This window comes from Crocodylus siamensis, chromosome 3 (assembly GCF_052110815.1).
Source record: "Crocodylus siamensis isolate JL-2025a chromosome 3, ASM5211081v1, whole genome shotgun sequence".
Lineage (NCBI taxonomy): Eukaryota > Metazoa > Chordata > Crocodylia > Crocodylidae > Crocodylus > Crocodylus siamensis.
In genome coordinates, this window is record NC_143397.1 from 222,056,726 (window position 1) to 222,083,652 (window position 26,927).

Below are 26,927 nucleotides of genomic sequence, written 5' to 3' on the forward strand. Positions count from 1 at the left end.
ACACCATGCCACACTGTTTCAGGTGGGTGGGCAAGCAGCTTCAGCCAGGTGGCTCTTGCTCTAGTGCATGAGGCTCTGGCTTCATCTCCCAGCCACCTTCCTGGGAGCTGGAGCTGGAGCTCCGTGCACTGGGGGAGGAGTTCAGCTGAAGCTGCTCGCCTGCTCACCCAAAATAACAAGGTGTGGCAGGGGTAAGATCAGGAGCAGGAGCCACCACTGGAGGTGTGGGGAGCAGAGCAGCACCCAGCTGGGCTGTGGGCAGCAATGGGACTGGTGCGAGCTGACCCAGCATGAATGAGTAGGGCTCAGCTATATGTAGAGTGCCACAGGGGCAGTGTGGACCCCATCACCCAGGCAAGCTCTGCTACACATATTCCCCGCCACCCTCTCCCCTTAACCCACAGCAGGATCCTGGGTCCTAGTGCCCAGGCACCTCCTCCCCACCCCTCCCACACACAGACACATCTCTCACACCCCTCCCCACAGACACCCCACACCCCAGAGGGCAGAGGCATGTGATCCCAGCCTCATCTGCCCCTCTCACTCCTGAACACTACTGCCTGCTTGCCCATATCCCCATAGGGAGTCTTGGTGAGTTGTGGTGGGGGGAGGGTGCTGACCTGGCCTGTGACAGCTCATCATAATTCCCCATGTGGCCCTTGGGCCTAAATAATTGCCCACCCTGGTCTATAAGGCACAAATCTATCCTGCCTTCTGCTTGTACCGTACTTGCCAACAATTGTTTCCTTCACTCAGTTTGTTCAGTGAGCAAGGCATCTCTGTGATCTTTTTCAATACAGATTCCTGCTTTAATCAGTTTACTTAACAAAGTCTTTATAATTTATTTCATACATTGACTTGTCAGTAATTCAGGTGAAAGCAAATGAAATATTGTTGTTTCACGTATACATGAAGATTATTGCAAAATTTCTGTCCAATTCTGCTTTTACTGCAGTCATTTTTTGAAAGATCCATTTCTTTAGATTATACATGACATTAGATATTCATCTTCTGCATAATTTTACCACTTGGACATTCTGGTAATGAAGTTTAAAGTTTAGAGCAAGCTTGTAGCTTGATAGCATTGAAGAGAGTGCCAAAAGTGTAACTTCTGGAGCCTGCCAATAAAAACCTGAGTTGGAATAGCTGAATAATACTTGCATCATTTTCCTGGTAGGTTTTACCAGTACTTAGAATCCCACATAGCCGTTTTGTAGGATGTTTTCTTGAAAATAAAATTACTTTTGATTATTTGAAGTACGTTATGAAAATAAAGTACTTGCCAGTGACTTGAATCATCATCCTACCGTCTTTCCATTGTTAGGAAGCTTTGCCTCATCTTTTGATTTTGTTTCCAAAACCAGCAGAAATATATTTTTCTGTAAAACTGTACAGTACTGTAGATATTTCTTATAAGCAGACATGTTCATTCCAGTGGAAACCTAGATACAACTCTTGTATTGGAGAAAAGGCTGTGAATTTACTTTGTTATTACGTGAGACTATTTGGAAATCATATTTTTAGCATAGGAAGATACCCCAAAATATCCATACTACAATAACACAAAAATAGCCATTGTGTAAGGAAAAGACACAAATTATATGTGAATATCGCAGATGACTTGAAAGGATACGTATACAAATGCGCAAGAAAAATAATTTAAATGAAAAATCTTGTTTGTTAAACTATCAGAGAATGTAAATGCACAGTTTAAGTACTTTAAAAGTCTAGACCAGTGGGGGTCGACCTTTTTGGCAGGTATGCCACAAGTAAGCCGCATACCCGACCCAAGTTCCATTCCAATCCCCTTGTCCTGTCTGAGCTGCTGCTTTGCTTTCTGCTTCCTGCACTATCTGCAGTTGTGCTCCTTGCTCTGTCCCCAGTCTGCCACCTGCCACACACACAGACTAGACTGCCCTTGCCACTTGTACTCATGCCACAGGTTGGTCACCCCTGCTCTAGACAACACTGAAGCCTTATTTAGCTAATGGAGTGACTGTAGTGTTTTAGTTTTTATTGTATTTAAAGGATTCTATCCACCCTTTATTTAGGTTATGAAGCACAAACTGCATCCACATATGTAGAGATTTCCAGAGAAAAAGCAGGTACATTTCCATCTCCCATTGAACCAGGAATCCTACCAAGAGAGGGTGACTTGATCTTCAGACAGTAGATAGGACACCATACAGGAGGTGCTGATGCTGATAAAATTATCTGACCAGCAGTAGTTGCTATTGGTATTATATCAGGGCTTTGGGGCATGTTACATGGGGCATACCCTATAGATATTAAAATATCATTGCTTCAGTACTGTTGTGCCATTATTATGATGACAACATATTCTGATAATCAAAAACCTATTCATTTTTTTAAAATTATTTTTGGTTTAAAATGCATACCGTGCACTATAGGGCTAAAATTTCCAAGTTCAGTTGATTAAAGAGAGGAATCTACATCCTGATTTAACTACCTAAATAATAGAAATACCTCATTGTTCCAGAGAGTTGCCTGCTGGAAAGGAGATAACGCTAAGCAATTCCTATTTAATATTTTTACTAAGGTTAAAGATTTAGCAAACCACTAATTTGGGCACAAAGACAAGCAACATACAGGACTAACCAAGACACTAGCAGACTATTAAGTAATCTTTTATAAAAGAGTTTTGAAAGTTCAGTACTTTCTGAAAGGTTTTGAAAGAAGGTTATTTGTCTAGTTTTCACTAGTTAATATCAGTAGACCCAATTTATCCCAACATTCCAAACGTGAGCTAAATTCCTTTTACACAGACAAAGGCTCTCAATGACAGTATCCCCCAGTTCCCTCCACATGGGGGTCATCTGTGGTACTGAGGATCTATATTGAGGAAGCATTGGGTATGTGTCAGAGAAGGCCACCACCTTGGCTTCCAAAAAATTCACAAAGGTTAGACTGAAAAGGTTAATATAGACACAATGTGTATTGTATTGATTTTAACTGTGGTAGAGTCCTTGAGGCTGCCATTGACAGCAGAAGCTGTTCTACAGTATTGTCTAAAGTACATTATATATATGAGGTTCATAGCCAGTGCTGAGCTTCCAGACATTGGACCCTAGCCACCTTCTCATTCCCCAGGGATCCATAATGTGTGTGGTTGGTCTGTTTCACAATAGGGGAAACCTCACAGATTAAAGTTTATAACAATTCATAAGTATGGAGCAAGGATGTGATCGAATCCCATGTGATTGTATATAAGTGGCAGAGGTGGCTGTCACATTGATTTGGGCTGGCACTGCAAAGTTATTTTCTGATGAGCATTGAGAAGATTAGAGAGCAGCAGAATAACTCCATTTGTATGCATCTGCCAATAGTCTTTTTCTGATTCAGTTATCCTGCATTATATCATATGGTAAAATCATAGATTATAACTCAGATAGGTTGTTCTAAGTCATTCATGTGATACTAATAACAAACATACTGTGAATTAAATTCAGATTTGCAGACATTTCAAATTATCTTGAGTTTATTTCTGTAGGTAACTGGCCACCTGTGTACCTTTAATTATTTTATTTTATTTCTAGAAGTATTGACCTTTCTATCCTCCCAAATCATTGCTCATTGGAATGCTTCCCTATTTTTATTCAATTAAAGAGAAGCTAGGCGCTTTAGTAGTATGGTAGGGAACTAGTACTACATTATTCCGTTTAACATAAAACAAAAACAATTATAAATTTATTGGAATGTGCACTAATTTCTTAGATTATTTTTGCCTAGTACTATACATAATCAAAAGATATGGTTTCATTAATACTGCAGTCATAATTAAATGTACACCTCTCATTCGTATTCATAAAACAAAACAGTCATCTTGAGTGTCTTGACACTACCTTCAATACTTCAAGGTCAGTCATTTCTACACCTGAGTTAATATTACCACACCTGAGATTTTTAGCTAAAGCAGGAAGGTTTTTAGCTAAAGCAAAAAGCCTGTAGGGCTGTGAAATAGAAGAGATACATTACCGGGAATGGCTAACAGGAAGCAAAATCACAGGAGAAATGATGGTTTGAATAACAGAACATCAAGACAATTAAAAAGAAGAGAGGGTTGTTAACACCTGTGAAGTGAAGAGAGATGATCAGAAATCAGATGGATTTATAATGAGTCATTAAATCAATTGACATCCTCTCTGCTGGTAGAACAAAAAGGCCACTGCTTCTCTTATGCAGTTGGTTTTAAAGTTTGGGTGAAATCAAGGTGGGGGTCCAAATGCATAAGTACACCCTGCCTTGGGTCCGCCTCTACCTGTGACACATTAGGAGAACTGAAATTGAGACCTCATTCTGACTCCTTCCCAGTAGATAAGCTTTCCCAGTTGTTTTCCACTTGTCTATCAAATACAGAAGTAATTTTCACATAATATCTTTTCCTAGAAATAAACTGTGACAGTCACTTTTGGAATTACTTGAAAAAATATTTCACAGCATGTAGATTGTGAAGGAAAGAACATGTAAAACTGTAAGTATGTGAACTGTTTTACCTTCCCATTGTACAAGCTGCCCAGAGGCTTTATTAAGTTAATCTACCTCACAAGCAAAGAAGAAAAGCTATGATTAAGAAGCCACAGACACAGCTATGATCTTCTACCACCTGGGGTATTTGAAACCTCTAGGGTGGGGAGATCACCACAGCAGCAATCTCCACGCCCTGGGGTTTTCATGCACCCGCAAGGTGGGGAAATTGAGGCAGCTGCATCTCCCAGTTGCAGGGTGCATGGGGTGCTCCTGCACCTGGCAGCCCCTCAGCTGATGTGGCTCCATGCCACAAGAGCTAAGTTCTTGCCAATACAAGGGGAGCCTGACCCCTGCACCGACAATAAGGTACAATGGGATTGGTGTTCGATAGGGCTGTGTGAAGCTTTTGTCGCTGATTTGATTCAGGTTCAGAAATATGGCCACCAAATTGGGTTGAATTTCCTCCAAACCGAATCAGCAGCCCAATTCAATGGCCAAATCCGAATCGAATCAGGAGACCCATTAATCTCTCCAAATCAAATCGGAGGCCTCAGAAGTCAGAGAGATTTGACTATTGGAACATAGACACAATTTTATATGTTTTTTCTACATACCTCAAGGTACCAGACGGCTTGCGAATGCTGAGATGGTAAGGCAGATGGAGCGTCCCACAGGAGCATGGGGTTGTCTCTAGCACTCTCAGCGGCAGACCTGCAAGTGGACCAGAAGCACATCTGGTCCACTTCCAGGTCTGTCACGAAGCATGCAGGGAACCCCTCCCTGTTCCCCAGGTTGGTAACTGGTGCCTCCTGGGTATGGGGGGGGGCACCTGGGGTCCCCCTGTGGCCAGTTGCCTATCCAGGAGGAGTGGGGGGTCCCCCACACACTTGACATTGGATTCGGGAGTGGACCAGAAGTGGCTGGGCACTGTGAGTGTCTCAATTTTATCACAGGCCAACTGAGCTGTTTGATTCAGTTTCGGATCGAGGAGGCAAAGTTGGGAGTGAAGTGAAGGCAAATTTATTATAGTTTACACACTCAACAGTTAACAGATAAATGCAATAAGCAGATAATGCAGTATTAAGCTAATAGTAAATAACAGATAATAACAACAGATCGATAGATCAATTCTGTCTCAGGCCAACTGGGCACTGCGAGGGTATTGGCCACTGGGCAGTTCAAAACAACCGACAGACAGACATGGGTTAGCAACTTATCGATAGTCTCCCAATGCCAGGTGCGCATCAAGTGATTCCAGCGAAATCAGGCGTCCCCGATCGACACTGTCCAAGGGATTACCGGAGAAAGTCCCTTGATCAGGATCCGATCCTCACTCACACTGGGAGTCCAGGGTCTGGACGTGGAACAAAAATGACCGTTCTGTTCCCTTCTTCCTACTGGTTACCTGATGCACGTGCTTTTTGTACCTAGTCTTATGCTAATCTGTTGGCTTTAGAGCTACTCATAATGTTGCCCTATAGCTGTTACCCTATGGGATTGAAAGGTGTTAAAATTATCATAAAAGGTTACTACCCAGACTCGGGTTTATCCAATAAGCAAATTATAATGCAGCACTTTTAGGTTTGAAATTGACATTGCTCCGCCTAAGCCCCAACCCCTTTTAGGTTTCATTTGAATATGCTTTCTTGGGATGTGCTTTCCTGGAATGTGTTGGGTAATCCAGGCAGTTGGATCCAGTTTTTTATCGTCAAAGCTGAACCCTGAGCAGAAACCGTTAGGTCAGCTAATCTTATATTTACAGCTTTGCCTATGGGGCCCAGTCAGTGCCACAAACAGTTAATTTTATCATTTTGGGTAAATTTATGACAGACAAGTTACATTTGCAGTTTACAAACTTACAAGTTTATATTAACTAATATTACCTGTTTAGGCAAAATACTAAATGCCTTTAAGAAGCACATATTTACTGCTTATTAATCCCTCTGGTTCTGGCTGTCACACCCATCAAAGGCTTTTAATAAATGTGTGCAGTCATTAGATTACAGAGAAGATCCACTCATGGATTAGAAATTAATTTAAAGATAGAATGAGTATAAATGGTCAATTTTCAGGATGGGAAGAAATAAACAGTGATGTCCCCCATAGATCTGTGTTGGGATCAGTGCTATTTAACATATTCATAAATAACTGGAAACAGGGATGGATAGGGAGATGGCCAAATTTGTGGGTGACGTAATTATTCAAAGTGGTGCAGATCAAGGTGGGCTATAAGGAACTACAGAAGGATCTTGCACTGTTGAGCAAATCCACAACCAAATGACAGATAAAAATCAGTGTAGATAAGTGTATAGGTGATATATATGTAAAAAATAATCCAAATTATACTTACATTGTGACAGGTTCTACCTTAGCTGTTACCACACAGGCAACAGATCTTAAAGTCATTGTGGGCAATATACTAAAATCATCAGCTCAGTGCTCAGCAGCTGTCAAAAAAGCAAACAAAATGTTAGAAGTTAAGGGAATTGTAAACAAAACAAAAAGCACTATGCACCTTTATAAATCCATAGTGCATCCATACCTTGAATACTATGCCCAGTTTTGGCCCTCACACCTCCAAAAGGATATAGAAGAGCTAGAGAAGGAACAGAGAAGGTCAGCAAGGATTATTAATTGTGTGGAGGCTCTTCTATCTGAGGAGACACTAAAGGGCCCAGTGTTGTAGCGATGAAGTTTGGTGCCCAAGGCAAAGCCCACACTGGCAGCCTACCCTTGTCCTGCACACAGATCTGCGGGGCACGCACCCCCCCTATTCTTGCCAGGAGTGCATGCAGCAGCAGCAGCCGCACTTCCCCCATCCCCACGTCTCCCCAAATAAGCCACTCATGGCTCTGTCCCATGCCTCCACCCTGGCTGGGCAATGCCTGTTGGTGCCCCTTCGCTTTGGCAGGAAGGGCATTTGTCCTGTTAACCCCCACCCCCCCCTTGCTATAGCACTGGCTAAGCCTGGTCACCATAGAAAACTTGCTTGAGGGGGGATGTGGTACGTGGTTGTAAAATACTAAATGGTGAAGCAAAAGTAAATAGGAACTTCTTATTTACTAAATCTCACAATACAAGAACTAGGGGTCTTAAAATGAGACTAGTAGTTAGTAAGTTTAAAACTAACAAAAGGAAGTTCTTTTTCAAGCTGCCTGTAATTAAAGTGTGGAACTCATTGCCCCACAGCATTGTGGAAGCTGACAGTTTAACCAGATTCAAAAAAGTATTAGACAAGTACTAGGATGAAAGGTGTATGAGTAACTTATGATCATGGAAGTTAGGGGTACAGCTTCTAAATCAGAACTTACTAGATTTTAAATGCTGGAGGCTGCCAGTGGAATAGGAATAGGGGAAAATACCCTGATTAGACCCTGGTCACTCTCCCTTTCAGCATCCACTCTGCCTTTTGTGTGACACAGTATGTTGGGGCAGGCCTATGGACCTAGCAAATGGCAGTTCTTGTGTTCTAAAACTAAGACTAAAACAATTGTGAACCTGCATGCAAGTTCTTAAAGTTATGACAGTGTCTCTGAAAGTCTCTCAAGCATCATGGAAGAAAATGGAGTTGAAGTTTTGGTTGCACCATTTCAAAAAGTATTAAATTGACTGCATCATAACCCCTTAAAAAAAAAAAAGGATTTCTCAGCATTGTCCAAACACACACAAAAAAACTTGTGTTCAAGGCTTACATATGCACCTTTTAATGTAAGCCATGCTTTGCTTGGGAAAAGAAAATTAATGACTATAACGATTTAATACTGATTTAAAAAAGTCAGTTTAAAAAGCCAAACTTTATTTAAAGCTTTAAACGAAAAAAGAATAAGGTCAGGGGGTTGGACTAGATGACCTCTTGAGGTCTTATTCAGCCCTAATTTTCTGTGATTCTGTACCAGTAAAAAAAAGTACAAGTATAAAAAAAAATTGTTCTATACGGGTCTTCATAAACTCTGAGTAAAATAGCAATGTAAACATGCTGCCTATATTAAGTAATAAACTATTCATTCTACCTGGTTTAGTAGGAATTTTCATATTTGAATAGAACAGCATTACAGCTGGAACATTTAGCACAGTTTTGATATATGAATATTTGAGCTAATATTTAGCAGACAGTAGTCTCTGACTAACTTCACAGTGCCTTATTTCATGAGAGAGGAAGCTGAATCTATATTCCTATTAGCTATACGTGCTATTTATAATTAGTTCTGCTCCTTTGCATAATTACCACAGTATTATGAAAACTTTGGTTGCATTACAACCTGGAGAAATGTAATGAGATCACGTGTCATATTATGCTCAGTAATATTAACTTTAAAAAATCCTTTGCTTTCCAACAAACTAAGGTGCAAAAAACTTCTCTACATGGGAAATAAATTTGTTTTGCTTCTGAAATGAACTTTGTAGTATATTTCTTGGCATTTTTGTGGCCTGTTTTTACTTTGTTTAAATAATTGAATAACGTAGATTCATGTTCACATTGTGAAGTTAAATCAGTACTGTCATATAGGCCTTCTGGCCTGCATCCAATTGCAAAATTATGGCCTTAGTTTAATTTTGGTTAAGCTGTATGTACAAAATTATGAATTAAAGCAGTCACCGTAATTTTAAACTAAAGTCTAAAAATGTGTGGGTGGGTGTTCCCGTACATTATTAGACCAGCTTAATGTTAAAAAGTTTTCATTATTTTCAGAATTATAATCTCTGTTAATCTCTGTAAATAATTTGCAAAGCAAAACAAGTCATTAATCGTAATGATTATGTTAATAAGAACAATGGAATAAATTGTAGTTAACAGAGAAAACAATAAACTTGAGTGACAGTGATAGCTGTCATATAGTTGTCCATTCATTTTGCTCCAGATACTTTGATAGACAAAGCATTTATTCTAAGGTTAGAAAGAAACTACAAAGTGTAATTTCAAGTTAAGGACAATATAATAAAACTAGAACTATTTTTTTCTACAGTTGATTTTATATGATACACAAGATGTTTATTTTCATGAAATACTGCTACTTTTTTAGCAAGAGCAATAAAATCAGGTCAGATGTCATGATGTACCAGATGTGATTGGCACTTTGATTCTGTGGTTTCACACTTGTGACTCTTTCCATAATTTTTGTGATGTGAAAAATGAGCTCATGATTGGCTAGAGATATTTTGATCAGAGTTGGGGAATAACTACTGCAAGTTGGAAATATTAGTTCAATAGTCCCATTATATAACCGTAATTCATATTACAAGCTGGAAAAGCTATGCAGATGTACATAAGTTCAATGTGAAGTGGTTGTACTTCAGAAAAAAATCTTCTGCTTGGAGTGATAATTCCAGTTGGACACCAGTATTACCTCTAAAAATAGTAAGATTTTTTAAAATGTAATCACTGAATATAAATAACCACCTGTTACTATTAAAGAATGAATGCAATGAAAACATATTTAAAAACTTGTCAGTTGTTTTAAAATGGTTTTCCTCTGTTTGGGAAATAAATTTAATACAGATGTAAACTATTTTCAATACTTATGATACTTTAATTTGTTGCCCTTTAAAAATTTAAGATTTTTTTTTAAGGAATTTGAACTTGAACCCTCTAAACTGAATTTATTGATATTGGGCCGCAAATAGTAAAAAGTGAATGAGAAATTGTCAGATTTAGCCTATCCTAAATGGTACCTTGCTGAAGGCTATAATTTTGAGAGGCTGTTCCATTTATTTACGGTAAATTTTCTGATGCACAACACAGCGTGAGTTCTAGGTGACATACTAGTACCAGACACCTTCACTAAATATATATACTATATGCCCTATTAAACTCAAGAGGTTAAGCTAGTAAAAGTTACCTATCTCCACACATGAAAAGGAAGAATTAGCCACAGTTCCCTAGCTACTAGTGTAGCTTTCAACACCTTTTCCATGGTGGCTAGTATTGATAGGATATGTAACTGTGAAAGGATGGGAAAATGCATTTAAGTGATCTAAGAAGTAAACTATCAACTTGACATGTTTTTCTAGCTATTGAAAACCTTTTCATATTGCAACTCATTCTGACAGTGAAACTGTAGATTCCTCTGATTTAAGTACCATCTGGTTATGCTCAAAGCTTTAAAGCTATTATCTCAGCATAAAATTTCAGAGTCCTATACTTTTTTCTTCGCCAAACTATCCATTTTTAAGCCACAAATATTTTTCCAGTCCTTTCAGATTTTATCTAAAAGTATATTTTAACAGTATTTAAATAGTTCTTAAACAATAACAGTTTATCTTGATAGATGACATGCTGTGTTTTTTCATTTTATTTTAATTAGCCATTGTGGAACCAAATTCCCTTTTGTTTTATTCCTTTGAATACTGTTTAATTACAGTTATCATGCCAGATATCTTAGAGGTTATTTTACCAATACAGTTTCATTTAACATAAGCCATGTGGAATCAATAGTCCTGTTTCCTAAAGTGAATGCTTGGAAAATCTTACATTCATATGTTAAGAGTACACATCCTTTCCTCATTAGTTGGAAAGTACAGGGATTTTGGCACAGGTTCTGTGTGGAAGCATTGTGCAGCTTTTATATGGATTTTGTTTTTAGCCTTTGATGACACTGTTTAGAATAGGAAGTATCTAATAAGTAAAGCATTTTGTCTAATGTGCTGCCAGTGTGTTTAATATATGCCTGGAGGTCTGAAACATTATCTTCTCCACTACAGTAATATGCATTTAATTCTCTGAAAGCAGAAGGTCGAACTTTTAAAAGGGACTCAAAGTACATTTTCAACTAAAATAATGTAAAACATATGGGATAGGGGACCAGAGTAATGTACAGTTGGTTTTTATGGTTTAATCATGATCATGTTAATGCACACCAGTAGCTAATTAAAGAAAACTTTTATTGTTCATTTTAAATGGGTTATGTAAAGAGTAAGAGAGCTGATCTAATACAGCCCAATGATAAATGTTACTATTACATTTGCTAACAGCAAACTGATATTACTGTTTTTTACAACTTTCAAGTATAGACCCATAGCAAAGTATAGAATCTTTTTGGAACATTCATATTGGGAATCCTCCCCATAACAAAAGAATATTTAAATTATGCCTAGGTATATTATCAGCATATTTTAAAATTAACTCAGTAACTAACAAAGTTTTCTGTTAGAGATGGATGCACACAGTTCTAATAATACTCTGGCTACTTTTGCTTTGTACTTAAAAAAACATGTAAGAAAACTAAGGAACTTTATTGCTTGTTTGTCTATATATAAACTTGTCTAGATATACATTTGAAAAAGCCAAATAAAAATCAAGCTTTCTTTATGGAACTGGGTGGCAAGGGGGATAGGTAATGAGATCTAGTACCTTTCACCTTTGGGTCACTTATTCATAATCCATCCTGCTTGATATTGACTAGTTGTTACTGTCTCACTGCCATTCAATGACCTATTTGAATTGATTTGGCAGTCTCAGTAATTTTTCTATTAGTTGGATGTTCATATCACAAGAAACTCCACAGTTGGGACAAATTAGCACCCTGATTGGTAGTCTTAGCAGAGAAACGGGAGAACTGACTAGGGTTGGAGGCAGAGCTATCTTCTTATTTTCCTGCAGGTGTTTCCTCCTGGTGAGTATGTTTAACAAATACTAAATTTTCTTAACGTAAAAGAAGAGAAAGAAAAGAAACTAGGCTTCTAGCCCAAGCTGATCAAGGCTCAAGAATTTTTTTTTTCTGACCATAGAAGTACAGTCCTTGTAAAACGTTTTCTCATTTCTGTCAGGAAAGGTTCTTTGGGTAGATGTGATATCTTTTATTAGACCAGCTGAGTAGTTGGAAAAAAGTTTTTAGCAAGCTTCCAGGCACAGTCACCCTTTGTCAGGTGTAGGGAGTCTCTGCTGGTCTGAGACTCCAAGGAAGGAAACAAGCTAAAAGTGTGGAGGGATGTCAGTGAAAATGTAAATAAGTAGAGGTAAGCAAGACAAAGGAAAAGCAGGGAAGGGACAGGGAAGAGAGCAAGGGGAGGAAAAGTAGGAGGGAGACAACAGAGATAAAATATAAAGTGAAAAAGAAGCAATCTGAAAAAGGGAATAGTTGGAAAGCAGGAATGGGAGAAGCTAAAAGTGTGACAGGATGTTAGTGAAAATATAAGAGGGTAGAAGTAGGAAAACAAAAGGTAAAGGAAGGGAAAGAGAATGGGACAGAAAAGGGCCAAAGGGAAAACACTACAGAGGTAATAATACAAGGTGAAAAAGAAGCTAGCAATTTCTCATTTCTGTGATATCCATTGTCATTCACTAATTGAAATTGTATGTTCATTCCTTATAGCTAAATCCAAATCACCCAGAACATGGGGTAACTGTCATGATATCTGCAGCCTGGAGCAGAACAAGGGGCAAACCACTGAGTGTCTGCACATGAGGAATCCACAACTCCCATACAAGCTGACCACAGTATCAATACAGTTGTCAGCTCAGATACCCCCTCCTTTGCGGTGGAGAGTGCTGCCGCAGAATGCTACTGCTAGATTTATCCACAGTTGCCCCTTCTGCCTACATACATGTACACACACACACAATGGAACCAGCTAGCAGTTCTAATGCATCCCTTATTATAGGATGTAGGCAAGGTAAATGCTACTGACATTTTACAGATGAGGATCTGGAGGTAGAGTGGTTTAAGGAATTTGGCCAAGGTGTCAGAATGAGTCATTGGCTCAGGAGTCGCTGGCTCACAGTGAAGTGATTCATTACGGCTGCCCCTAGCTAAGTTATTTTTGCAAAGGCTACCTTAAAAGTGATATCATATTTATGAGTCAGTGATATGAGTCTGTCATAGGAATCAGGCAGCAGGATTTTTATTGGTGATTTGAAAAATATGTACATGAGTGAAGCTGAAAAGTGTGTAACCAGAGCTGGCAAAAACCTCTTCAAAGAGAATTTCAAATGGTCCTGTTTTAGGATTTCCTTAATAATACTTTAGTACATTAATTTATGGAATTTTTTTTGCTCCCTTTGATTTGCAAACAAAATGATATAAAGGAATTCCAATATTAGAAAAGCTTTTCTTTAAAAAAGAAGACTTTCCTTTTGTTTGTTTATTCTTATATCTCTGTATCTTAAGATGTGGTTATTGATTTCTTGTTTGCTTTTGTTTTTATAATATACCTTTTTTTTACTTTTGTAAATTAAAAATACTCTGTGTGTGTGTGTGTGTGTGTGTGTGTTTGTATAGCAATAGGAGAGCTAAATTGAAAGAATTCCAATACCCTTCACTCTCACTGTATTGTATTGCTGATGCACATTGTAAGCACATGTAATTCACATTACATTCTTCTGATGGTAATGTTACACAAGGGGTGGGGAGGTGTCAGGAGACTTCCCCATGGAAGGGTCCTAGAACAGTGGTTCTCAACCAAACCACCCCTTGTGAGATTTAAGGCGCCTTTTAGAAAATGCCAGCTCTTAGCTTTCATTTGCTTTTTGTATGGAAAAATAATACAGCAGTTGTTCTGTTGCAAAGAACTCAGTAACAAGAAAGATCACAATAGGTCAGAATGATTTTAACACTGTAGATTCAGATCAAGCAGATTGAAGAAAGTGTTTCTTCCCCTCTATTTGGTGCTGGTGAGGCCGTGTCTGGTGGTTCCAAAAAGGATGTAGCTAGACTGTTCTCAGTGGTGGCAGATGACAGGACAAGGAGCCATGGTCTCAAGTTGCAGCAAGGGAAGTTTAGGTTATAAGGAAAAATTTTATTACTAGAAGGGTAGTAAGTTACCCAGAGAACAAGTTACCCAGAGAAGTTGTAGAATCTTCATCCTTGGAGGTTTTTAAGACTCAAGTAGATAAAGCCTTGGCTGTGGTGATAAACTGGGGATGGTCCTGCTTTGAGGAGAGGGTTGGACTAGATGACCTCCTGGAGTCCCTTGCCATAGAAAACCCTTATTTTCTATGATGCTGTGATTCCCCTTTGAAATCTTTGGGTTATCATGTGAATCATGTTTGAACACTGTGGCACCCTGCCTAAGTATCACTGTCCTAGGGGGTCCAGCTCATTGCATTCACAGAGTTCAGGGGCTACTGATGGTTAGTGCAGGCCACTACTCTGAGCTTCCAAAGAGAAGTTGGATAGGATGAGCTCATGTCCCCAGTTCAGTTCAGTTCAGTTCTGTATCAGTCAGCATGCTTGTCTTGCACTGTAATTGTTAGAACTGAGTATGTGCAATACCTTATTAAAAAGTATGGCTGAATACAGATGTTCATTTTTACCAGTATAAATTCTTACCCATAGAAACATAGCCTGGGAACTGGAGCATACATATGTTCCAAACCCATGGCTGGAGAGCTTCATAGATGAGCTCTCCAACCAGAAGGAAATATAGGTCTGCCTGAGCCATTCCCACCTTTACTGGAGTTTATTAATTGACAGCATACCCTCTTCCCTGCCTAGGAAGGAGGTAGCAGTCAGTTGCCAACTGACGGCCAATCAGATGATTGGCAGGAGAGGGGCATTTCCTATGATGGTAACCCTTCCAATTCCCACCACAAAAAAATAGTCCCTACTCTTTGCACTCCTCTGAGCTGACCTGGAGCAGTGCAGGGTTAGGCAGGGCATTTTACCATGATGGAAACCCCTTCTGGGAGGTTAATGGCATCAGTGGCCATTCTCCCATCAGGGGCAGTCATTCCCAAAGAGTTTCCCCTGTAGGAGAATTCCCCCCATCACCAATAAGCTGATTGGCAGGGGGGAGGAGATAATTTTTCAAGGTAGGGTCCCCACAAGGCTTCCTGATAGCTTTCTCCTGGGGCTAGGGACAGATGTTACACATAAACCAATTTAAGTGATCAGAAACGGTTTAAACCTGTAACACAACAGAAGTTCAGTGCACTTAAACCAGTTTTAAAATGGCCAAAACTGATTTAAGATAAACCTGGTTAAATGTAGTATCAGACTTAACTGACTGAGGTCAAACCAGTTTCTGAAACTTCTGTCCCAGACCTCTTCCTGATTTAAGTTAAATCAAAGTCCCCCAGTATCCCACCGTGCTTTCCAGCCTTGGACGGGGCTGTGCTGTCTGCTTCAGAGAGCAGTGCTGGTCCCGCTCCTGTGCTGTCTAGCTGGAACAAGGCCAGATGCTCGCCTGGCATGGCCCCCTAAGGCAAAGTGGGAAGGAAGGTTGCTTATTCCTTCCTTCTTCCCCTCTCCTCTCTAGGGGACCTCATCCAGGGTCTGCCTGGTGGGGCATAGCAGCCCCTATCAGGCATTTCACCCTGCTTGCCACTCGAGTGGTGGGTGTGTGGCCAGCCCTGACAGCAGGGCTGAACCCTGTTCATTTCACTTCAGACTGTTGCTGGGGCTAGCAACACACCCACCACTCAACAGGCAAACAAAGCAAAATGCCTGACAGGGGCTGCTGCATCCCTGCCTGGTAGATCCCAGCTGAGGTCCATGCCAATGGGATGGGAGGGAGTAAGGGTGGGAATTAAATCATGCTCCATCTTTCCATTCACTTCAGGTTGCTGCCAGCACTGGGCATGCCCCCATCCACTGGAACAGAGAGGGTGGGGGGTTGGGAAATGGCTGGCCAGGGCTGCTTCCCCCTCTCCCCTCCAGGCATACCCTGACTGAGGACTATAGGACAGGGTGAGGATTTAAGCAACTCCCCAATCATACTCGGCCTGCTGGGGCCTGGTAGTGCCCCCTTCCTCCTCCCACCTCAGCTTCTCCTCAGCTGAGGGCTCACTCTTGCACCCCCAGCTTCTAGTCTGAGCCCCTGCAAGCATGTGGCTGCATTTCCAGAATCAAATAGTGAATGTCTATTCCCTTTCTTGCTGGTTCAATCTACACGGGTTAGACTAACCTGCAGAGATTGAATTGATTCGGGCTTGGTCTTTTTGAATGTCTATACTTATCCTGGTGGGGCTATCATGGAGCCCGTGTTGTCTCTCCCTTCCTCTCCCTTGAAGGGAGGGCAGAGGGCTGTGGGGTATCCTCCACATGAGAGAAGTATACAGGTGTTCAAGTTAGATTGGGAGGAAGGAAATCTTCATAGGTATCCTATCCTACCTAACTTCTTGCAAAAGAATCTCTGCCTCAAGAAATCTTGTGAACATTTGTACAGCTGTCTTAGTGCCTGGAGAGAGAGTTTTCCAATGGAACTTTATGGCCTGTATCAGCAAGCGTGTTTCCTCCCTTCACCCTTGGGCTTCTTAGACATATGTTCCTTAAGCGGACAATCTAACCCTTGATTTACCTGTATTCCCTTCATTGCAACAGGCTGAAATCACTATTTATCATGTAGTAAATTTGTTGTTCTTTTCTAAATATTACTGTATACAATCATGTCTCACTAAACATGTCTATGTAATGAAATCCTGTGCAGGTCACAGCCAGATTCATATAAACGTAGTGAGTAAAGAATTCATGCCACCAGAATGAAAGGCTTTATATATTGCTGACATTTACCTGAGCTGTAAGCCATGGTAATATAATGCAGCTGGTATTTGCATGCCTAAGAAAACAATTTTCTTACAATGGCATATTTAGGTCTTTCAGTGTACGATTTCCATTTAGACTCCTTATGATTCTGAAATTGATTAGTACTATTTTTATCTTATGTAATCATTTTAAAGCATTGTAATGACACCTGAGAGGTTTTTAAGTATTAATCCTCAAAACTTGGAAAAAATTCTGATTATAAACCTTTTCTTAAAAGAAAAATGTTTCTATATGGTATTATTTCATAGAGATACACTCTAAATCCGTATAGTGCCTTTAGATTCTTTAGAATATAAATAATGAATTGGGAGGTTAGGGAGGAGGGAGACTGAGTCTAGAAATCATTATTTGTTTTTTTCCCTTCACATGTTCTTCTGGCACTTCATCAGAAGTGAGTCGTCATTTCTTTGAATGGCCACCTGCTATGTTTTTATGAGTGATTACTGCGTTAAAAGTTAACTTGGCCCTGGCAGGTTTTTTTGGTTGTTTTTTTTTAAATTAATTCTCCTTTTTGACATCATGTTTATTTAGCAATTGTTTTCCGCCACTGAAATGGAAATAGTTAGCATATGGCTATTATAAGCAGATATAATATTTTCCTTCTCAGGTTTCCAAACAAGAGCAGAAAAAAATGGACATGTCTGATGGAGGAACAGTTGAAACTTCTTCACGTTATAGTGGAGCGCAAGATAGTGGCATTGGCAGTGACAGTGTTAAAATCAGAATAGTTCAAATAGAACAACATAGTGGCACCAGCCAACATCGCATTGCCCGACCTTCCCGCCAGTCTTCCATTGTGAAGAACCTGAACTTCATTCCCTTTGACATTTTTATTACTGCAAGTCGGATATCTGTGATGACTTACTTGTGTACTGCTTTACTGAAGCCTAAATCAACGCAAGATCAGAAAGATGGTGATCAAGTAGGTAAAAGCTCATTAAACCTTTCAGAAACAGATTCAAGTATTGGTCAAGAGACTGAGAAACCCAGTCAGTCATGTATTTCATCAGTCACCGCAGATGATCTCTTGAACAGTAATGTTTCTTTGCCCACTGGAAGAAAGACAGGTCTACTGTCACTGGAAAGTCTTCATGCTTCCACACGGTCATCTGCTCGACAAGCCCTTGGTATAACTATCGTTCGACAACCTGGTCGCAGAGGAATTGGTGACATACAATTAGAACCTTTTTTGTACCTTGTGGTATCACAGCCTTCTATACTTTTGAGTTGTCACCACAGAAAACAGAGGGTGGAAATTTCGGTGTTTGATGCTGCACTTAAAGGAGTAGCCTCTGACTACAAGTATACAGGTAAGCCCAAAATCCATTGACTGTTAATATTTGTCTCCTCAAATAGAAATTGGTAAGATCTTTGGTAAGATGTCTTGTTTAGCCAATAGACTAAACAAAATATTTTAATAATTAAAACAATAATCAAATTTCTATTCCACAACTAAATCAAGCATATAAATGTTTGAATTTGGTTCAAATTGAACCCATTTTTGTTACTTTTGAATATTATGTCCTCAGCATTAGAAAATTAGAGGACTTTCGCATCACTGTAATGCATGAGGAGTCTCTAAAGAAATATTATAAATATTATAAACAATGATTTGTAACTATTTTCTTTTATAAAAAGTATTTTTACACCTGCAAACCACCACATTTTTCATATTAATCTGTTAGTAAAAATAAAAGGTGTAGTAACAATTTGCATTTTGATGAGAATTCTAAGAAAATTACAGAATCATTCAGCAGGCTAAATATCATCAGTTAAAATGGAAATTAGGCTATCTGAAGTCCATTGTAGAAAGTTTTAATAGAATTTTTCTGGGAGGTATTTAAATTGCAGCTTAACATCTTATATTATACCTCCCTGTAGCCAGGTCTTGACAGGGCAGGTGGAAGGGTAATGGGTAGGAATGACATGAATTCACTGTACGGAAGAGAAAAGGACTGACAGATGTCATGGGGAAGGGATTAAAAAGGGAGCAAAAATACCTTCTTCTGCTGTATCAGTGATGAATCATTGTCAGAAATAATCAGTAAAGAGATGTAGAAACCAATTGTGCACAGCGGCTGTCATGTCTACTCTACATCAGACGGGTACTAGTGAAGAGCTAAACTGTCAGACTATCAGACATAATTCTCCCATATTTCTACTTGTATCAACATTTTGATAAAACCCCCTTAAAGGCTAGTTTGTGATATCTATTTTGGACTCTCACTTAGCTAAGCAATAGAGTTTCCTTTTTCTAAATGAAAGTGCTCTATTGTTCATTTATCTATAGATATAATTTACCATATTTTATATGAAGCATTTATAATAATGAAAAGTCATTTGTGGGGGTTGAAAAATTCTTATCCTGCTTTCTAGCAGTACAGTGAAAGACGTTACAGTTCCATTCTTTGCCTGTCACTAACGGATGATGGAATGTGATGAGACATTCCATTTGCCCACTGAAGCGTTAGGTGCCATAAAGTGGGCAAATCAGGATGCAGGGAAACCAGTGAGATGAGAATATTTTGAGGGTGTCTCCAGTGCTTCATCTTGTGGTGTTTATACATCAGATCAAGACTGCTAATGAAAAACATCACTTTCTGTGGACTTGCGCAATTTCATACATCACATTTACTTTTTATAAAATTTCATAAATAAATACATTTTTGCTTAGATGTACTGAATTGTCATTGAGCAAAAGTGACCCTTCTGGTGGTTTCATTAAAATACTCTGTGGAAGAGCTTAACATAACTGCTACTTTTTATAAATCAAAATTTTAAAAAATCTTAATATTATTAAGATTTTCTGGTTCCCACTCTCTTTTGCTTTTTGTTTTATTCTAAATCCAATTGTCCTCTCTCCTCCCCTTTCCATATGTTTTTATCCTTGTCTTGGGAAGAAACATGCTTCTGCAGAAGTTTGGGTAAAGGCTGTTAGGGAACTCCTCGTATACTTCCTGTTGAATAGCTAATGATGCAATAACTAGAACCTATGCAAATACAAAGCAATCAGTGAATTGGATAATTTTGCAGTCATATTGGGATTGCTTTTTCATCTCTATTTCAAAAGTTATGATAATTCAACAAGAAATGTATAATACCTGTTTAGAATTTGTGACTACAGTTGGTAACTGATAATTCATTAGTATAGTTTCAAAAATAAATACCTTCTATAGAAGTGCTTGACCAAAGTAAGTCTAGAAAAATGAAATGACTTAGTGCCTGTGTCAGATATAACAGGTAAAGGATTTCTGGAGGGATAGGCCAAATTAAATGAACTGGTAAAGATGACACTTTGTAAACGGCGATTGTTTTTCATCTCCTTATGTCAAATTATACCAACGCATTATTTATATCTAAAATGTACCCTCAGATATAACAGTATGATTGACTTGAGTGAGATTTGTGCAACACTGATCAGGGGACACAGGTGAAGAAAGCAAGAAACAGGAACGGGTTGAAGTGGCAAGCCACGGCTTCATTAACATGATACCAGAGAGAGGTGATCTGTGCCCATTTCGCCATCTCACATATATAAAACATTTCTATGGGTCCAGTCCAGGTTTGTAGGTCCTATACCATTTAACCAATAATTCAGGCTTAGGCTTTACTGGGCCTCTCTGTTAAGACTCACCTGCTTTCTGAATCCTCTTACTCTTCTCTGCTGTGGGAGAGAAGAGCACAAAAGGGGGAGGGGGTAGATGCTGGTCTGGAAGGACTTCAGAGCTTTTATTTTCCCATAGGCACAGTGTCTACCAGTCAAGTCTCAGGTTCCACACTAGACACCAACCACAAGTGGTAATGAACTAAAATTTCCTACAAATTCCTAATATTATTTTTTAAATTCTGCTCATCTTAACCAAGCTGTGTCTCTGTGATACTGCAAGGCAGGACAAAAAACGTAGGAGGTTTCTGCCAGTTCTATGAAGTAGATAATCTAATTGTTTAGATCTACCACATTTGTGAGGATAAACTGCCATGAACTGTGTTATTTACTGCTATAAAACATAGCAGCAGGAGCTTTGCAGCCCATTTGTTGAACTACTGCATTCGGTTTGTGATTACTATTCAGGCCAATTTCTTTGACATTTTCTGACCACCTGCTAATAGTTTTGTCTGAAAGAGATGTATCTTTCAAATAGAAGAATGGTATGAAACATCTTAGCTGCTGCTTACTCTCTACTGTAACCTCCTACTGTATTCCTTCCTGTGTCAGAGAGGGTTGGTGGAAAAGCACAGCATTTAAACTTGTACTTCGCATATGGACATTGCTTTTATTCAGTCTTTTTGGTAGAGGTACTTTATATTGGTGTTTGTATAGAAGGGAGAGCCTGAGAAATACATAATCCATGCTATAAAATTTTTATTGGCACTTATCTGGGATGTTCTCATTACTTAAAACTAGCAAAGCCATGAGTTGAGTTACGCAGATCCTTCCAAACAAATGCCAATAAAAACTTGTTACCACGCCATCCGTGTGATGCATTCTAAATATGCTATATACACTCTTGAAAAAACTATGTTAAGAATGTTTTAGAGCATTTGGAATGATTGTACTGAGGCTATTTTTGTGCCCTTGTGAAAATTTAAACTCTGTTAGTCCAACTACACATACATTTAGTTTTATGAACATATATAAAATACTCTGTCATAGCTCTTCTTTAGGGGAAACAATACAATAATAGTAGTGGCTAACAGACTGAGGAGGTGTTTGAAATGCATGATAAATTATGAAGGAAACTGAAGAAAAGCACCATCTGAAACCTAAATGTTACTGCTATTTTTTGTTATTTAACTTTGATAAGCAGTAGAGTAAACCATTCCCCACAATTTTACATATGCATCAGCACAACAAATCCACCCTACTTTCTGGTGCAGCTGCTGTTTATGTGGTCCTCATAGGCCAGCTAATACAGTTCTCAGATGAATGGAATTCTAATCTGAGCAGGTGAAGTGGGGAGCTGATCACACTTAGATTCCATTTGCAATGTGTTCTTGTACGTAACAGTCTGTCAGTGAAAGTATAGAAACCTCCAAAAAGAAATAAAAATAACATTCAAGTGGTAATATAATTATTTGAGGGTATGGTGTGCATTTCTCTAGAACAGGGGTAGGCAATGTTTTTTGGCTGGAGTGCCGAAAAAACCGCAATGTCTACCTTAGAAGGTGCTGGAGTGCTGGCATGCCAGAAAAACAAAATTGGGGGGGAGGTGGTATGTGGTAGGACGCACTGCATATTAGTATATGTAATAATCATAAATGTTGCCTTTGTTTTGTATTTTTTTTGTTAAGCATGTTGCAGTGAGAGAGAGAGGAAAAAAAACAATAAGAGAAAGAGGAGAGAGGGAAAGAGAAAAAAGAGGAGAGAGAGAGAGAGAAAGGAGAGCAGAGAGAGAACCAGGCACATACACACCGCACACACGCACAGAACCACGTGTACAAACACAGAGAATCAGAACAGACACATGCACACACACATCCAGAACCAGGCACATGTACACACACAGACGCACAGAACCAGAGGCATAGGTCCGCAGACCCAGGCCGCTGGGCTACTGGACAAAGTCCAACCCAACAATGCACTGGGCCTGCCAGAGCCCCTGTGCTTCCCTGGGGAGCCAGCCCCCAGGCTGCAGCCCTGCCAGCTGAGGCTCCGGTCCAGGGACTGACTGCCTGTCAGCCCAACCACCCACATACTCCACACAGATAAGCCTGTAAAGGTGCGGCACACCTCATCCCAAAAGGGGAGCTGGGCCAGCACTGGGCTTGGAGTGGGTGGGAATCAAGCGGGCTCTGCTGCAAGCCATGCTGCAGGCAGCCCAGGCTCCATAGTTGGCAGCAGCTACCCAGAGCTGGGGCTGGCTGCAGCCAGGAGATTGCAAACAGCTGCACACACGCCTCAGAGCAGACGGTGGGGGGTGCCTGAGGCAGGACAACCCCAGCCTCTCCCCTGCTGCTGGCACAGAGCTGATGCCTGGGCTCTGGAGCATGGAGCAGCTGCTTGTAGCCAGCCACGGCTCTGGCCCACTACAGCAGGCAGGCTGCAAACAGCTGCGCCAGGCTCCGGCATCAGCTCTCTGCTGGCGCATGGGCCAGTCTCTCTCTTGCTGCTGGCACAGAGCTGATGATTGGGCTCTGGAGCCCAGAGCAGCTGCTTGTAGCCAGCCAGGGCTCTGAACCACTGTAGCAAGCAGCCTGCAAACAGCCATGCCAGGATCCACCATCAGCTCTGTACCAGTATGTGCACATGTGCCTTGGAGCAGGCAGTGGGGGGAAGGGGCCTGAGGCAGTGCAACCCCGGTTTCTCCCCTGCAGCTGGCACAGAGCTGATGGCAGGGCTCTGGAGTCCAGCGCAGCTGTTTGTAGCCAGCCTGGGCTCTGGGGAGCTGCTGCAAACAGCTGTGCTGGGCTCCACAGCTCCGGCATCAGCTCCATGCTGGCAGCAACTGCATGTGCACCTCAGAGCGGACAGCGGGAGGGCTGTGCTGCCTCGGGGCCAGGCCCTATCCCCACTATCCACTCCAAGGTGCACGTGCAGTCACTGCCAGCATGGAGCTGATGCTGGAGCTGTGGAGCCTGGCACAGCTGTTTGTAGTCTGCCCACTGCTTGCTGCAGCTGTCCAGAGCCCAGGCTGGCTACAAACAGCTGCACCAGGCTCCAGAGCACTGCCATCAGCTCTGTGCCAGCAGTGGGGAAGAGACCAGGGTTGCAGTGCCTCAGCTTCCCCCCCCAACCCACCCTGCCTGCTCTGAGGTGTACATGCATGCGCCGGTACAGAGCTGATGCCAGAGCCTGGCACAGCTGTTTGCAGCCTGCCTGCTGCACCCATCCCTGGCTCTGGGTATCTGCTGCCAACCACAAAGCCAGGACTTGTAGCTTCCCAGCCACCTGCTGGGAGCTGCCTGGGCTCCGTGGTTGGCAGCAGCTACCCAGAGCCGGGGCTGGTGATGGCATGCCAAACAAAATGGCCTTAAGTGCCATGCTCAGCACACGTGCTGGGGGTTGCTGACCCCTGCTCTAGAACAAGAAGTGAAAATCTTAGAACACTGGGTCTGGAGAGTTGTTCTCAAGTGGGATACAGCACCTGTTCCAGACCAGCACTGCATTGTTCAGTTGTGCACCTCAAACAAGCATAACTTTGGGCATGGAGCTGTTGGGGAGTCATTCTACATTTCTGACACATTTTTTATGCAGGTTATTTATTTTTAAATTAGCAACCATGTCCTATAGCAGATGGATCTCTAAATTTAATCTTTTCCTAGAAAGTTTATTCGTAAAATAGATACCTTGATTTATTAATAGTCCAGAGAAATCCTAACTGAAGCAATACATTTTGTCTGTGTTAGATTTGTAAGAATTATTGGGAAACAGTTGAGTAAGGCCAGAAAAAGCTGACTTGTCTCTTTGCGGACAACTTATTTGTAAAGGTGAAAGTCCAGATATTTCTTATAGACAGTTTACATTGAGGGAAAAACACAAGAAACATTCATGGTCAGGAGAGAATGAGTGAAATTAAGAGTCAGTATGTCTGACGCTCACAATAAAATCCTGTTATGTGGGATATATATTTTTGTTTCCATTTTTTATTCAAGAAACTTTTTTTTTGCTAAAGGAAAACATTGACAAAATCTGGATGAAAACAACGTAAAAACTATCTTCAAACTAAAAGAATTTGAGGCCTGAAAATAAAATTAAGTGGTTCTTAATCTAGCCATGAAAAAGAAATTAAACTTGAAAATAAATTAATTGAATCTGGAAGTCAAAGTTGGGCTATTATTTATGTTATTAGTACTTCAGTACTAATTGTGTATTGATATTTTTTGTAGTAAGGTATTTTATTTGAAAGTACGCAAAAAGTTACTGTTGTGCACCTCTTCTGGTGCTTCCAGATTCTGGCATTTAAATTTGGTAGTTTAGCCAAGGACTTCAGTGACATGGAATTTTATCTCATGTTTTAATTTGCAAAGTCTGACTGGACTTTTCCTGAGCCAGAACCTGCAACAGCAGAAACTGGCAAAGACCTTCTGTCATTTTGGCCGCTATTAGACAACTTGATATGCATGTACTAGCTGAATATATATATATATCCATGCTGACTATTATATGGTACTTACCACTGATATTATAACATCCAAAGTATTCAAAAGACAAGGGAAGACCTCATAATCAAAAAACTCAACAGAATACAGGCAAAACTCACAAACAGCAGTGCCTGCCTCTTTCAGAGCTAGCAGCAAGAAAGATTTCCATTTTGGCAGTCACTTTCATAAACCCTACCTACCTGCAACCCAGCTAATATGAAGGGGAGGTTCATTACAATTCTGTAACCATGGCCCTGTCCTATTGTAGTTGTGCAGAAGGAGTCTATTTGTCTTACACAATTTTTACTTTTGTAATTGTGTGATGATTCATGCAGTCAGTGATTGGAGCTTCAAATCATAAAATAAAATCAAGAATACTTACTGCTGTTAGCCCTCCCAACAAGAAGGAACTGCTTTATAGTGTCCTCTTCAAAGTGTCCAAAAAGCAACATTTCCATTTTCTCTTCATCCTGTCTGGAACAGCACCTCACAAAATTGGCATCTTCTGCCAGCATCTTTAGTTTTCACAACTGTATTAATAGCAATCCTATTTAAATAAAAGAGTCTGCAATTGTTTTTAACATAATTTCATTAGGTACATTTATAAATATTTTTTAAATCCGCATTTGTTTAGCTTCAGATAATGTAGTCCAGATTTCAGGTTGCATCATTTCCTGAGCATTCTTGAAAAATATATTTTCTCTTTGTTTGCTTGGGTTTTTCTGTTTGTTTTGAAAGAGGTGAATGTGCAGCCTGGTCATTAGTAAAGGAGAGAAATTTCCCAAGTGTTTGTTATGCATGGAATTTCTTCAACTTCCTCCAGTGTCCCATTTCCAAAAACAGCTATTATGAGGCCATCTAAAGATCATACATGATCACTGTGAATGCTTTTTTTAATAATCCAGACCTCTAATGATAGAAGCACCATCAAAAGCGGATTCAGTGGTTCAGGCCATATGTAACTCCTACTCCTGGTGGCTGAACAAGGAGGGGCAGGGATCAAATCAGGCAGGAAATGTGTTGACTCACTGCTTCTCCCAGGCGGCTCCTTTTGGAGGAGAGGGGTGGAATTCAACAGGTAGGGTTTTATAGTACATTTTCCTGGCGGGGCTCTTGAAAAATTCTGTTACCCTGCCACCTGTTCCTTTCTGCATAATTGCTCTCCAGCACAGCTGCATCCATGGGTATGCTAAGTGTCTACAATGCCTTGGGTCTGCAAAAAGTCCGCATATTTGGACTTCCTATCAAAAGCCATGCAGCTAACACTTGGGAAATAATTTGACCCAGAACTCAGATTTAAGCTAATGGAATTGTTTCCAGGTTTGTATTCTTTTGATTCCAACAGAAGCATTTTTTTTTAGAAATAAAAATTCATTCCACTTAGCATTTGTAACCCAAAGAAAATTACAGTATTGTCCTCATGCGGGAGAAAATGCACGTGAAAGTGACTAAAATTGGACTGTATACCAGAATGAAATTGTTGGAGTATTTGCATCATCCAAGGTGGGAAAGATGCAAAAAACTAAAGCAGGGATTAGCAACCTGTAGTCTGCAGGATGGATCCCACCCATAGAAACTATGGATCATACAGACATGGGCTTGGACACTATTCAGTGGGGAGGGGGGTGCTTCGGCAGCAGTTTCATTGCCCCTTCCCCACCCCCCAGAGAATTTCCAGCTGCAAGCACTGTCTTCAAATCATGGTGAGGAAGAGAGGCATTGGCAGCTGGGTCCTAGTGCCCAGCACCTCTGACCCAAACTGACTCACTCTAGCCTGTACCATAAAAAACTTGCTACCCAGCCATGTGGTAGGGATGTGCAAAGCCCTCACCATGCAGGTGTGTGACAGGAAGAAGCAGTTGTAGCAGCAGTGACTAG

General features: G+C 40.4%; 1 protein-coding gene across 4 annotated transcripts in view; it reads left to right on the plus strand.

Moving 5' to 3' along the window:
- VPS13B (vacuolar protein sorting 13 homolog B) overlaps positions 1-26,927 on the plus strand; it is an 883,845-nt gene that overhangs the window by 670,541 nt on the left and 186,377 nt on the right. For all 4 annotated transcript variants that reach the window (XM_090040420.1, XM_090040419.1, XM_090040417.1 and 1 more), the window contains one exon: positions 17,575-18,277. In XM_090040420.1, coding sequence (XP_089896546.1) covers positions 17,575-18,277 — 703 coding nt within the window. The remainder of the gene's footprint in view (positions 1-17,574; positions 18,278-26,927) is intronic.